This window comes from Bos indicus x Bos taurus, chromosome 12 (assembly GCF_003369695.1).
Source record: "Bos indicus x Bos taurus breed Angus x Brahman F1 hybrid chromosome 12, Bos_hybrid_MaternalHap_v2.0, whole genome shotgun sequence".
Classification (NCBI taxonomy): Eukaryota; Metazoa; Chordata; class Mammalia; order Artiodactyla; family Bovidae; genus Bos; species Bos indicus x Bos taurus.
Window position 1 is genome coordinate 12,181,300 of NC_040087.1, and position 15,130 is coordinate 12,196,429.

General features: G+C 38.6%; 1 protein-coding gene across 6 annotated transcripts in view; it reads left to right on the forward strand.

The window, feature by feature from the left end:
- The window catches only part of DGKH (diacylglycerol kinase eta), a 208,034-nt gene extending 204,023 nt beyond the window's left edge, over positions 1 to 4,011 (forward strand). For all 6 annotated transcript variants that reach the window (XM_027557145.1, XM_027557149.1, XM_027557148.1 and 3 more), the window contains one exon: positions 1,962 to 4,011. In XM_027557145.1, coding sequence (XP_027412946.1) covers positions 1,962 to 2,051 — 90 coding nt within the window. In that variant the 3' untranslated portion in view covers positions 2,052 to 4,011. The remainder of the gene's footprint in view (positions 1 to 1,961) is intronic.
- Positions 4,012 to 15,130: the final 11,119 nt, after the last annotated feature.

Sequence of the window (15,130 nt, forward strand, 5' to 3'; positions counted from 1 at the left end):
AAGAAAGTGGTGAAGACACGGGGGGATTGTTTGGCTGGTGTTTTGTTTTCTCCATTTGGAAAGTTGTTTATGAGTGGGCCAAACGATAACAGTAGCTACAAAGCATGCCTCTGCAAAGTTAAAGCTCTTCTTCCAAAGAAAGAAAAAGTCAACACTAATGAACATGATCTCATGGCATAACTTTATCACAGCCTGATTCCTAGAAGACATGAATGTGTTGAACTCAAACTAAAGAAAATATAGCTAAGAAGTTAGTGTAACTCTAGGGAAAACATTCATCTCATGACTCCAAAAATAATTATGAGTAGAGTCTGCTTTTCTCAACGAAGCTTTTACTCTTGAGAATATAGTATGCCTATGGCCTAAGATAAAATATTTGATATTAAATATCTTTCTTAATCAGATAACTACATTATCACAAAATATAAAGAATACCTACCTATTCCACTCAAATCAAATGCATCTGCATTTCTATCTTCCTTTAAGGTTTGGCCTTGTTTTAAGTTTGCTGTTTTAGCACACACTCAGGAGTTGGATAGTTGATGTAAGACTAGTCTTGGATGACCTGGTGTCACATGAGCAGATTTTTTTCAGGATCAATCAGGATCAATATTGTTAAAAACATTACCCTGAAGTTATCTCAGGCTCAAAAAGAGCACTCACTTTGGAAAGATTATTTTCCGGAAAGATGCTGAATCCTCAGTAACATTGGTGCTATAGAATTCAGAGAGTTCATAAAGTATTTGGGGGAGATTGAGAGAACGTGTGTGTGTGTGTGTGTCTTCTCAGACAAATAATCTTGTGATACCTTATAATCCTACTTTTGAGACTGCTTTGAAAGTCATCTTTTACTTATTTTCAGATATTCCACACTCTGTTTTGTGAAGAAATTGACTTCACATACTGGCAAATACACTATGGCCATTAAGCTTTAAGAAGCGGTCGGGAGTAGAGATCTTCACCATCTGTTTTAGTTTTTCAGACAGTAACTATTATGTCTATCTTGAATGCATCTCCTTTATCCATGCAACAAGCATTCGTTTGCCAAGTGCCTGCTCTATGCTGCACACTCAGCAGTCACTATTCATTTCTGAAAACTGTTAGGTTGGCCGAAAAGATCATTTGGGTTTTTCCTATAACATTGATGGAAACATCCATACGATGTTATGGAAAAACCCAAATGAACTTTTTGGCCAACCCAATAAATCTTGGCTTCTTGGTTCTTTTCAGGAAGATGGGTCTTTAAAAAAAACAAGAATAGCCCCTCTGGGGCTGCACGGAAAAAAAAATAAATTAAAAAAACAAGAAGAGTTCTGAGGGAAAGGAGTCAAAAGTGTTTTGAGGAAAAACATCAACTCACATATACCTATGCTTATGTGATTTTTTTTTACACTTATAAAACATAAAAATTATTTAAATATTTCATTCACATCAAAGACTCTAAATGCAAGTACAAAAGGATTTACATTCCACATGTAGGTCATAGGTACTGGAGTCTTCCTTGAGGAGCAGGACTTATTTGTAAGTTTAATATTTTAGCAAGGAAATGTGTAGTTGTTTTAAGACTACAAAATTTATTTGAGTAAATTTTGTGGGTACCCTGGTGTCACATGTCACTTCTCTCAGAGATTCCAATAGGACCTGTGTTTTTGTAAATCAAAAAAGAAAGAGGAGAAAGTAATTTTGACAGTTGAAAAATTGACCTTGCGTGTAACCTGAGAATGTTACATTTAAGAGTGTGTAAGATGTGGGCTTTTTAATGGTTGGTAATTTTTTAATTTCAGGATTTTGGTTTTATAAACTTACTTTCCTGACTTTTCTTTGTAAATCATTGAATCTCAACTAAGATGAATGAGCTGAATGCTAACTACATTTTATTAGCTGGCTAAATATTTAACCATCAGTTTTCTCATATCAGTTAACTTCTTTCTTTCTTTTTACCTTTTTTTTTTTTTTTTTAGGACCTGGGGATACCGAAAGTGGGTCATGTGAAGCGAATTCTCCAGGGAATTAAAGAGCTTGAAAGGAGCACCCTCCAGCCTGAGGTGTAATCATACTGGTGCTATTCCTTGGAAGGAAGGTCCTCGCTACTTAATACAAAGTCCTTGGGAGCCACTGGCTGTTCTTGTACTTTTCTGCCTAGATGAGTAAGCACCACTAAGACACCTCTATGGCTTAATATTTGGCTACGGGTGAAAATTTTGATTTGAGGTATTAGAAAATATTTTTGTGCCAAAAAAATACATTCCACGAAGCCATTTTCTTATTGTGCAAACCTGACATGTTCAAATATGCTCATATTAGTAAAAAGGCAGGAGGAATCTGAGACAACGGCATTGTCCAAAAGGTGGAACTGTAGAATGTTTACTTTCCTTTAATCTGGTCAGATGAGGTTTTCTTATCGCACAACCACATAAAAATATGTGGCTGAAACTTACTGGGTTTCATTGTTAGAGGCATTGGCTTCTTCCCTCAAATCACTGGCTAGAAGACTAAGATGTCAGTTAAGTGATGTTTTGAATTGGTATCATTTCAGATTTCTAGCTCTCAGTGGTCAAAGGATATGGTTAAAATCCCTCAAACACTATGAATGAATGCAGATCTTAATGCACGATGTTGCTGCCTGAATTGTTTTTCTGTTTCTTGCATGTCACATTTAATATGTAACACTTAGCTTTAACGTCAGTTTTAATGGAATTTAATTTATTATTACCTAACGGAGGAGCCTGGTGGGCCGCAGTCCATGGGGTCGCGAAGAGTCGGACAGGACTGAGCGACTTCACTTTCACTTTTCACTTTCATGCATTGGAGAAGGACATGGCAACCCACTCCAGTGTTCTTGCCTGGAGAATCCCAGGGACGGGGGAGCCTGGTGGGCTGCCGTCTATGGGGTCGCACAGAGTCGGACACGACTGAAGCGACTCAGCAGCAGTAGCAGCAGCAAGTACCTTTTGGTTGGCTAAAGGCGCTTTTCTGTTCTTTGATGTGGAATTTTGCATATTATATATCTAAGAATCTGTGAACATGTGTCAGGGCCCCAATCAACAAATGATATATATCTTATGCAAGCCAATTTTATATCAGTCTGTCGTAAACAGCAGGCGTGCACATTAAGAAAATTCTCTGTATATTTTCATAAAATTATATGTTCTGTTGTCTTAAGAAAACTTAGTATAGCTCTCCAAACCAAAATTCCCATGCTGTTTTTCATTTCAATTTAATATTTATTTAATACTGTGTTTGCATCTATAATATAACAGACTGTTGACAACCAGGAATTTCCCCAGTGTCTCAAACTAGGATCAGTATACTGACTGGCCACCAGAGTCATCCATTTGCTAAAGAGACAATTGACAGAAACTTCCCAATGAAAGAGATTTAAATTTTCTCTTAAGGGCTTTCCATTATTATTATCTCACTTAATTCTTATATCCTGTTAGGCAGATATTATTTTACTTTTTATAAACCACTCTACTTCAATATAGTGCATGAGAAGTTAACATTTCTGTAATCAAAATCTTTGAAAGCCAAAGGCATACCTATCACAAAGTCAGAAAAATGTCCTCAAATAAATTTACTTTAGACATTATATACTAAAAAATTCATTATAGTATTTAAAAATCTTCTATATAAGAGAATTAAACAAGATACTGACCCAGTGGTGACAGTTCTCATAAAGTAGCCTTCTAGGTAGGTGCCCAAAAGATATACATATTCACATAAATATATAGACGCACATATATGTACACATACACGTGTACATTTATATGTATGTTCCTACTTGCATACGTGTAATCTAAAATATACTTTCATTGATATTTTCTAGACTTTTTTGCCAAATGCTTAAAGAGAAATATTGATGGGAAAACATTTAAAATGAGCTATTGTCAGACATATAATTTAATTGTATCAAAAGGGTTTACATATTTGACACTTTATTTATGATTTGAGTATTTACTAGTAAAAGTCACAGTTTGGATATCTTAAAAATAAATGAACTCAGGCTCCTGACCGAATGTGTCTGACTATATATTTTACCTAAGTTGTGAATAAATGGGAAAATTTCCAGATTGTATCAGGTAGCTTAAAAGAGCCAAGAGCTACTCACTTAGTAATTTTAACATTATCCACACTTATGAAATCAAAAGTCATTTCCAGTTCCTTTTAGAGTCATCCACACTGGAAAGTGTCCTCAGTCACTTCCCTGTGAAATCAGGCAGTCCAGATTCTCTGAACTCTGCTTAGATCAGAGATCCTTGTCCACACACAAAAAAAGGAAAGGTAGAGAAAAGGAGGCAAGAAATCCTAGAAAAGAATGAATTAGTATAAAAAACCTTTATTGATTTTTCACTCTCCTCAAATTCTTCTTTGCCAATTGAAAAGATTCTCAAGTTATCACTTGTTCAGTTTAAGAGTAAGATGTTAATGACCGAATTTTTAATTTGATGTTGCTCTTTCACCCTCACCCTGGGGAAGGGAATGGCAGCCCACTCCAGTGTCCTTGCCTGGAGCATTCCATGGACCAAGGAGCCTGGTGGGGCTGTGGTCCATGGGGTCGCAAAAAAGTCAGACACGACTGAGTGACTAACACTTTTCAGTCTTGAGTAACATCTCTTATGTATGCCGAACCTCACTAAACAGAACCGTTAGCTAGAATTTTCCTGCACATGGCTTTTGGATGAGGGAAATTCTTTAAAAATGACAAGATTGATCTTTGGGGTTAAATAAGAGCACTTTTCACTATATGAGTCATCCGTGCATGGCTCTGTAGGACCCAGAGGACTTCACCCACACCTGCTTGTCAGGACAGTGCCCTCAGAGCCTCCGGAGGCCACGGTCCAGCCTCACAGAGGAACCAGCTTCTGTCGTAGAGGGGGTTACAGCAGGGATAGGAGGAGCTTTCCATGAGAGCTGATCAGAGCTCTGGGGAGTGCAGAGGGGCTCCGTGCCTGAGTCCACATATAAGCTGAGGTGAGAAGCTCAAGTCGGAGCCTGGCTTGGGGACTGTAATTGCAGACTTTCCTCCCCTCCAGACTCTCCTACACATGGGTAATCTCAGAGCACTGGAGGAGACTCACAGCCGACCTCCCAACACCCACTTCCTTTCATGTTCCCTCACTTTGCTCATTTTCCTGAGGAACAACTGACTTTTTAAGAAAGACAGGGACATGGTCAGGCCTGGATAAAATTTCCAAGTACTCATTTTCTCTCTTCCATTCGTCCTTCTACGTCACTTTCTGAGTTTCATTCTTACTGCCTGGCTTCCCATCTTTCAGGACTTCCCTGGTGGCTCAGATGGTAAAAGCATCTGCCTGCAATGCAGGAGACCCGGCTTCCATCCCTGGGTTGGAAAGATCCCCTGGAGAAGGAGACGGCAACCCACTCCAGTACTCTTGCCTGGAAAATCCCAGGACGGAGGAGCTTGGTGGGCTACAGTCCATGTGTTCACAAAGAGTCAGACACGACTGAGCAACTTCACTTTCACTTTCCCATCTTTCCACAGGCCCAGTCAGAGATGGTTACTCACATTCTCACTACCATGTACTACTCTTTCCTCTGCAATTATCCCACTGCAAAAGGGCTCCTTTTGTCTCACCCCACTTTTGCCCCTAGGCTTCCCTGGTGGTTCAGTTGTAAAGAATCTGCCTGCCAATGCAGAAATGCGTGCTAAGTCACTGCAGTCACGCCTGACTCTTCTCGACCCCATGTACTGGAGCCCACCAGGCTCCTCTGTCTATGGGATTCTCCAGGCAAGAACACTGGAGTGGGTTGCCATGCCCTCCTCCAGGGGATCTTCCCCACCCAGAGATCAAGCCCATATCTCTTGTGGCTCCTGCATTGCAGGCGGATTCTTTACCGCTAAACCACTGGGGACGTGGGTTCAATCCCTGGGTTGGGAAGATCCCCTGGAGGAGGAAATGGCAACCCTCCAGTATTCTTGCCTGGAGAATCTCACAGGCAGCAGAATCTGACAGGCTACGCAGTCCACGGGGTTGCAAAGAGTCAGATACCACTGAGTAACTGAGCATGAGCACCTTTGCCCCCTCATTGTGGGTCATCTAGCCAAGTGTTATTAGGAAGAAAACAATTTAAATTTAAATTTTATAGTTTGCATTTAATGGAAGGGAACTTACTCATCTAAATGAATTGATGGATTAGAGCATTTGGGGACCATGATGTAAATTCTCTGGTGAGAAGAGGTCCGTAAATGTCCAAGATCTATGCTGTCCTACATAGTAGCCACTAGCGCTATGTGGCTATTTAAAGTTAATTTAAGTAGAAATTTACTTTCTTAACTGTCCTAACCACATTTCAAGTGCTCGGTAACGAGAGTAGACAATTTAGATGTTGAATACTTCCGTCATTGCAAAAATTTTACTGGGTAACGTTGCGCTACAATCATTGCCACTCAAAATGTGGTCCATGGACCAGCGGCATCCTGTCACCTGGGAGCTTAGAGGAGTGCAGAATCTCAGTCCACTCCGTCCCTACTGAGTCAAAATCTTCCTAAGATTTGTGAGGTGATTAGTACTGGCCTAACTGGTTTTATCTCTTCTAGATGAGTGGGATCTGAGGTCTTCAGAGGTGCTTAGAATAGCTGACTCTCCAACCCACTCTTTCCTATCCCTTCTCCAGCTAATCTCAGAAATGAGCTGAAACTCATTCATCACCCATCACCAGTTTCCCTCTCAGTCCTTATTCCTAATTCAGGTTCTGGATGAGCCCTGCCTACCCAGTATATATTTTGGTAGCTAAGGTGGCACACAGATCCTGGCCAACACAGCTGACCTCACTCTAGGCCCTCACCCCACGTCTAAGTCACTAACAGTCTGCATTTGCTCATGTGACATTCTCATTTGTTCACAACTTAAACCACAGGGAACGTTTCAGAAGAATATGTACTGAGATAAGGAAAGACTGGGTCAGTCTCCAGCAACTTGTACTTTTCGCTTTCTCTTATCAGCAGACTATCCTATTGACATTGTTCATGCTTGAGGACACACAGCAGCACACACACATTAAATGAATCATTAGGCATGCAAAAAAAAAGGGGTGGGGGAGAGAGACCCAAAATGATTGCAAGTAAAGTGAATATGTCATTAAAGCCCTCGAGGCATATTTTGCTAGACTAAAATCTGGCTTTCTTATTATGCTACCTTATCTTGATTTTCAGGTAGTTAATAATTCTTTAAAATAGTGCCTGGAAAATAATAGATTCTTGACCCTCAAAATACAAATTATGTAATTCTATAATAAGATCTTTCCCAGTGACGTACAGTCAGTAAGCCTTTACTATTTACGTAATGATATAATTGACCAAAACATTACTGCCTAGAGATTCTTCAGCTAACTTTGAAGAATGATGAGATCACTGCTTGAGTCTCCATAGAAGTTATTTGTAACAGGAATGGAGGAAGGAAATACTCATGCAAAGCTATGACTTAAAAAATTAGAGCAGAAACTTCTCTACGCCAAGTCTAAAGTAAATGACCCGTTTGCCCAACAGAGTTGACAACATAGTGGACTTTTAATGTTGTACAGATGTGAATTCTTTAATGATACTGCTTCTCATTAAGCTCTAAAAACATTACATCTCTCAACCTTGACATCTACGGTCCCTCCTGCCGCCCCCTTCCAAAATGAACTTATCTTGAATGTTTCACATGCAGCTTGGACTGATGACCAAAGTGACAGTTCTTTAAGTCAGCTGAAAGAATGGGAAGTGCAGAGTCCTCAGTACTCATGTTGGTCAGTGGGATGGCTTCCCAAGTGTTTTCCAGAGCTTGGCTGCCACGTCTGTCCCCTCAGTGCCCCTCGCCCGATGCCAGGGGGCCCGGGGCTTGTTTCTGTCTGCTCCGGCATCTCCCCAGTGACTCCTGTATAGCAGTTTCTGTCTTAGATGGATAATATGTTGACTTTGCAATGGGATGCCTTCCTGAAGAAACAAGCAAAACTTTAGAAAGACAATGGTTGATTTTTATAATATGCAGAGCACTAATTTATATCTTTCTTATTGTTTTCTCTTTTATTTTCTCCAAGTTCTGTTGAGAGATATTTCCGGTAGAATGGAAAAAGCTATAAAGGTTTGTCATTACAGAGAACAGAGAGAGAAATGACAGCTGGGCTGTACCTATTTGTGTATTTCTTTCTGTTATTTTCAGGAGAAGCTTATCACAGTAACCAAGGCTGCGTTAAACTCAGTAACGATAGGGACTTCACCAAAGGTCCAGTGGTTAAGACTTGTGCTTCCAGTGCAGGGGGCACGGGTTCAATCCTTGGCCAGGGAACTAGGATCCTGCATGCTGCACAATGCAGCCAAAAGAAAAAAAAAAAAAAAAAACTCAGTAATGGTGTTTAGTAAAAACCCATATTACTAACATAGGTGAACAAGTTAATTCTTTTATGTAATTAAGATTCTATTTACATATATTTATATCTTCTCTCTTAATTTTGTATGCACTTCCAAGTTTTAGTTGGAAAAGTAGAAACCAAGCCACTACTTAAAAGTCATTTTAAAAAGCTCCACATAAAATATTTCATTTTAGCTACGAGTTACTCATTGTATAGGAATTTATGAATAGTCTGGATATTTCATAGAACTGCACTTCAAGAATAAATTAACCTAACCTAAAGGAACATATGGCAACTTTTTAAATGGAATAAAATGTTTCATACTCAGTTGATAAGGCTATTGAAGTAGGTTAATGAGGTTAGTTATACAAGCTAAAAAGGAAAACAAATATATTTTGTGGTCCTTACTGTTTGATTGCACTATTGTTTACCGCAGCTTAGCCATCTATTTCTCTATTCTAAGTATTAAGCTGATATGTAGCTATGAGATTTCTTACAGTTCTGGTAACTGGTAGCTAGTGCTGTGAAAGGTTTTGGTGTTGTGATATTCCCAGTTTTGTGAGTTATATATTGTGTATTGAAGATGACTAATAAATTGGAGTAATATATTTATCTAGAGCTGGGAAAATATTTTCAAACCTTCAAGTAAGTTGTATCAAATTTTTTCTTTCTCTGAAGTGAGATAAAAGTCTCACTTTTATGTTAAAATGTCTATTTATACAACAGGTCTCTCCTTTTACTGGTTTTATTAATTTTCATATTAAAATTTTTCTTATCTTTTTATACCAAAATAATGATCACGCTGGTGATTCAGACTTCCAAGATGTATTTTAGTTTGCAGGGCTTTTGGCAGACAAAATATTTAATAACAAAGCAGCTTTGTACATTTTGTGGCTTTGGGGGCAAGAATTTTGTCTTTGAAACTCTATGTGAGGCAGTGCTGATATCAGCAAAGTCAGTGATAGACAGTATTATTCATAATCATCAGCAGAAGGTTTTACAAGTTGTGTAAATCAGAGTGCACTTATTTATTATACCATGAAATTTAATCTTTATACCAAATGCATATTCTAGCTCTTTTCCTTGTTACTGCTGTTGCTTAGAGTGTAATAGCTCTGTTCCTGATTGACTTATGTACTTGAAGTACTCATTTCGGCCAAACAGATGCCCAGTTTTTTTTTCCTTGTAAAAAATGGTATTATTTACCTTCCTAGACAATGGAAAAGTCATAGGGACTTTGTTTAAAAAAAATCATTTTCATGTTTAAAATAAATAAGGCATAAAATAAAAAAGGCATAAATCAAAAAATGAAATCATCAAGGTTAAGAATTTAATATAGCAAAGGGATTCGTCATGCTGTATTTGCCCAATATACATTTTATCTTCAAGTCAGAACATCTTTTCTGTAGTTAATCTTCAACTTTTGTTGTAAAAGAGAGCTCAGTGATTATACTGCCAGTATAACATTTGAGGGCTTCCCCAGTGGCTCAGTGGTAAAGAATCCACCTGCAATGCAGGAGATGCGGGAGATGCAGGTTCGATCCCTGGGTCAGGAAGATCCCCTGGAGGAGGGCATGGCACCCCACTCCAGTATTCTTGCCCGGAGCATCCCACGGACAGAGGAGCCTGGCAGGCTACAGTCCATGTCCGTGGAGTCACAAAGAGTCGGACACGACTGAAGTGACTGAGCGCACAGACACGAGTGCCATTTGAATGAACATTCAGAATCTTGAACCCTCCAAATTTCACACACTTCCAGCTCTTGGTTTCAAAGTGTATGTTTTTAACGGGTTTGCATTTGACTCTGGGCTGCTTCAGTCAGAGTACCCCTAAGCGATTATGGTTTGCTAGTTTGTTTCTGTCAATTAAGTCAGTGAGATTCTAACTGAGTCTTGAACTATTTCTGTTTTTGAAATATTCTCTATTCAACTTTTTAAAAACCAAAAATCTGAAACATAGTAGCACAACAGCATACTACACAGAATAAAAATCACATTTTCAAGGAAAAATGTCACATATTAAAGCCCTAAACTCAATTGCCATATTGCTTTACAGTATAAGCAGTAGATGAATTGTAAACTGTTTAAGAAATGTAGAAAATTAAGAATTAATTTAATTCAAAAGAGTTTTATTATACTGTTGCCCAATCAATTATTGATGGCAGGAAAGAAGAAAACATATCAGAAACATTCTATGAAAATTAAAGGATAAAGGAGCTTGGTAATTTGGGAGAGTTTTGGAAATGAAGAGTGTGAATGTAGATCTCTTTCAGCTTATTTTATAGAAATGCAAAGCAGGTGTGAGATATATGGTGGGCACAAAACAAGAACATAAAAATGTCACACTGGTGAAGTTTGGATTGTATCTTTACTCTTTTCAAAATAACCAGTGAGTTTAAGGAGCCCATTCTACTGTTGAAGCTTGGAAGTTGGTTAAACAGATACTGGTTGGCCAGAAAGCTCATTTGGGTTTTTCCATAACATTTTATAGCTACGATATGGTTTGGATGACCTGATCATTTGTGTGCATTACATGAGGCAAGATAAACCATAATATATATACAGACTTCCTAGACAATAATCCCTGGACTTCCCTGGTGACTCAGACAGTAAAGCGTCTGCTATAATGAGGGAGACCGGGGTTCGATCCCTGGGTTGGGAAGATCCCCTGGAGAAGGAAATGGCAGTCCACTCCAGTACTCTTGCCTGGAAACTCCCATGGACAGAGGAGCCTGGTAGGCTACAGTCCATGGGGTCTCAAAGAGTCGGACACGACTGAGCGACTTCACTTTTTTCACGTTCGTGAATGATAGAGAACTGGTCAGTAGGGCTTAGCAACTTCCCAAAGAAGAGCTCTGGTAAAGGTAGATCAGACCAGACCACACGGAGTAAAGAGGTGTTTATGAACCTTCCCAGCCTTGAAATTTGTTAGAAGGATGGATTTTTCTTTCGTTTGAAACAGCAACAAAGTATTCAAATTTACAGTATTCCTAGTAGCTGAATCCTGTGAGTCTAGAGGTGGGAATAGGGTTGGGTTCATTGGATTCCGCAACTGACTTTGGCCCTGGCTCCCTTTGTCCTTTCTACGAGCTCTATGTTTCGGTCCTTTGGTTTCCCTAGTTAGAAATGGCCCACGATATTATCAGGGAACTATGTAAGTGTGAGTTGTACTTAAACATACCTCTTTTCCCGCTGTCGTTTAGATATAAAGGATCCCAGACTATAGCATGAAAATTAAAAGTCCGAGTTAGTATCCTTCAGTGTTTATTTTAAAAATGAGAGTGAAGTCACATTAGCACTATCTTGCTCAGAGTAGGTTATAGGTATTTTCATCTATGTAGTATAGATTTATCTTTTCATCTTAGGATAGGCTAAAAACTTCTAAAATCTTCAGAAATTTAGAGTAATTTTTTTACACTCACCCCAGACAAACATTTTATAAATATATACATAATGTATATTATATAATATAGCTGAGTTCTGTGATTCTGTTATATATATATAACTAAGAACTACACATCTTTTCATAGCTTAAATCCCCAAAGAGGAAATGTCTCTTTAAATCAGCATTGAAAAAAAGGAACACCGGATGTTTAACTCTGTGATGTCATTTACCCAGTGAATTCTGAATGGTTTCCTTGCTATTTATTAAATTTTTAATATAAATTTATTTTAATTGGAGGCTAATTACTTTACAATATTGTATTGGTTTTGGCATACATCAACATGAATCCACCATGGGTGTATACATGTTCCCCATCCTGAACCCCCTACCCACTTCCCTCCCCATACCATCCCTCTGGGTCATCCCAGTGCACCAGCCCTGAACATCCTGTATCATCTGAAGCATGCATCACTGTCTTCTCTAGCTATGGAGTGGTACTCTCTCTTGCAAAGTACCTTTAAAACTTCCGGTAAAGAAATTAAGCTAGAGATTGTCTTACTCATTACCATAATTAAAACCTGAGTACAATTAAAGAAATTAGAATAACCCAGTTAAAATTATCAAATGTAGATGAGGGTAAATGAATATTGACTTTATTTTCCCCTGACCCTTGAATTCAGTCACTATCTGACCACTTGACTCAAAAAGTTCTTTGCTAAATCTGCTATTTATAACAGTATAATATGATACATTGGCACTCCTGTGGCATCCCTTTCCCCTAAAAATGTTGGGATTTTAAGAGGCTGTAAGCTGCATGACATCAAGGAAAAGACTGAATCAGAACTCATTTACCTGTGTTTTGATCTGTCTTAATGGCTTCTCTGGCGGCTCAGTGGTGAAGAACCCACCTGCCATTGTAGGAGATGCAGATTCAATCCCTGGGTCAGGAAGATCCCCTGGAGAAGGAAATGGCAACCCACTCTAGTATTCTTGCCTGGGAAATACCATGAACAGAGGAGCCTTGTGGGCTACAGTCCATGGGGTCACAAAGAGTTGGACACGACTTAGAGACTCAACAACAACAATGGGACAACTTAGCTTTCGTAATAACAGATCTCTAAATGATGATTCCAGAACGGTTTGGTACAGTGATGGGAATAAGTTATTTTTCTGGGAATTTGCTTCCCACAGTGACCTGATATACAGTTGATCTTAGTATAACTTAATTATAATTTTAATTAGAACCTTCCCTGTTTACAGATTTCTGTTGTGCAGCTATTTTTTTATATACATAATGATGAGGATGAAAGCATTGCAAACTCGAGCAGGTCTTTTGTTTCCTCGCCTCCTTTTACTTGAAAAGATTTTAGAAAGCTTTTGAGAGGTGACACAGTTCTCATAGCAACATTATGTGATCATGTTTTTCTGCCAAGAAACTCCTAAGCTAAAATGTGGAACAAAACACAAGCTTAACCTAATCTTGGTTTTGAATTGTGTAAGCCAAAGCATTTTCTATATCAAAAAAAATTTTTTTTAGTACTTATACAGTTGCATATTTCATTTTTTGTCCATCTCAAAAACTGAATTGGCATTTTGTGTTCTATTTCTAATTAGTTGCGGTAAAGCAAAGTGACAATTCCATTCAGGCCTTTATCAGAACAAACCTTCATTATTCTTCTATGGTTTTGCTATGGTTTTTCAGTAACCAGTTTTCCCGCCTCATTCTCCCCTACCACTCATCCATCTTCCACATGACTGACAGAGTGGTCTTTTTAAAACACAAATTTCTTTTGTCATGATTCAGCTGAAAAAAATCTTAACTAGACTCTCCTTCTTTACAGCACAGCACCCCAACTCCTTAGTGTGATGGATAAGGATCTCCATGACCTCGTCCCACCTTTTTTAGCATCCTCACCTACTGTTTCCACTAGAGACCTTTTGTAACCCAGGAATTTGGAGCTACTCACAGTTCAGTGCTTTGGCATAATCACTTGCTGGAGATTAACTCATTTGAGATTCAGTTCAGATTTTACCTTCTGGGACACTCTGCCTAACTACCCAGAAGGTTAAGTATTTCATCCATGCTCCATAGTCTCTTGAAATTTATTCTATAAAATCATTTCAATAATTATTGAATATGTATGAATATATGAAAGAAAAGTGAAAGTGTTAGTCACTCATTCGTGTCCGACTGTTTGCGAGCCCATGGATTGTAGCCCATGAGGCTCCTCTGTCTGTGGAATTCTCCAGGCAAGAATACTGGAGTGGGTAGCCATGTTCTTCTCCAGGGGCTCTTTCCAACCCAGGGATTGAACTTGGGTCTCCCACATTGAAGGCAGATTCTTTACTGTCTGAGCCATCCGGGATGCCCCCATATGTAAGATATATATATATATATATCTCACATTTCAGCAATTCAATGTATATATCTGCTTGTCAACAACTGGATTTCTCTATCTTCGTAGTTTCAGTATCTAGCGAGCCCATGGTAGGATTTTAGTAAATGTTTTTGAAATGGTGAAGATATTATAGAGCCCAGACTTCTCTGTATTTTTGCACTTCCATAAATGAACGTATAAACTTTCCTGACAGTCCACAAGAGGTGGGTGTGTGTTCAGAAGCATGCAGGAATTTGGGGGAAAAAATTTAAAAAAAAAAAAGGAATTTTGGGAGAATCAACAGAAGAGAAACAGCAGGAAAGAACAGTTGATTAATGAAGAATAATCGTTAGCTACTCATGAGAAATATTTACCAAATTTGAATTCTTGTTTCTAAAGTTGAGGCTTAGAAAATTTTCTTGTAATTGCAGAATTCTTATTTGTAATTCGTAAATATGCCTTAAAGATGATCTTCCTCATTGGCAGATGTTCTGTATTCAGTGTATACAGTCTACATAGATACGTACACTAATGACCTACACAAAATAATGACACTTGAGAAAGAATAGAAAAAAATGAAGGTAAAATTTTCTGAAAAATAGATTTCAACCAGAGATGGAGAATGATTTGTGCAGTTTCAGGTCATTTTTCAGGTCATTTATAGTTAATGATTATTTCATTTTTATTATGTAAATGTAAGAAGGCTTCTTTGCCACTGTTGGTGACTCAGATGGTAAAGAATCTGCCTGCAGTGTGGGAGGCCTGGGTTTGATCCCGGGATCCAGAAGATTCCCCTGGAGAAGGTAATGGCTACCCACTCCAGTATTCTTGCCTGGAGAATTCCATGGACCGAGGAGCCTGGCGGGCTACAGTCCATGGGGTTGCAAAGAGTCAGACATGACTGAGCGACTGACACACACAGATAGACCATAAAGACTAAAAACTATTACCTAAGGGACTGTTTTTATTTTGTGATTCTATAAAGCCTTTCTACCATGTCTCCAAATTATGATAAA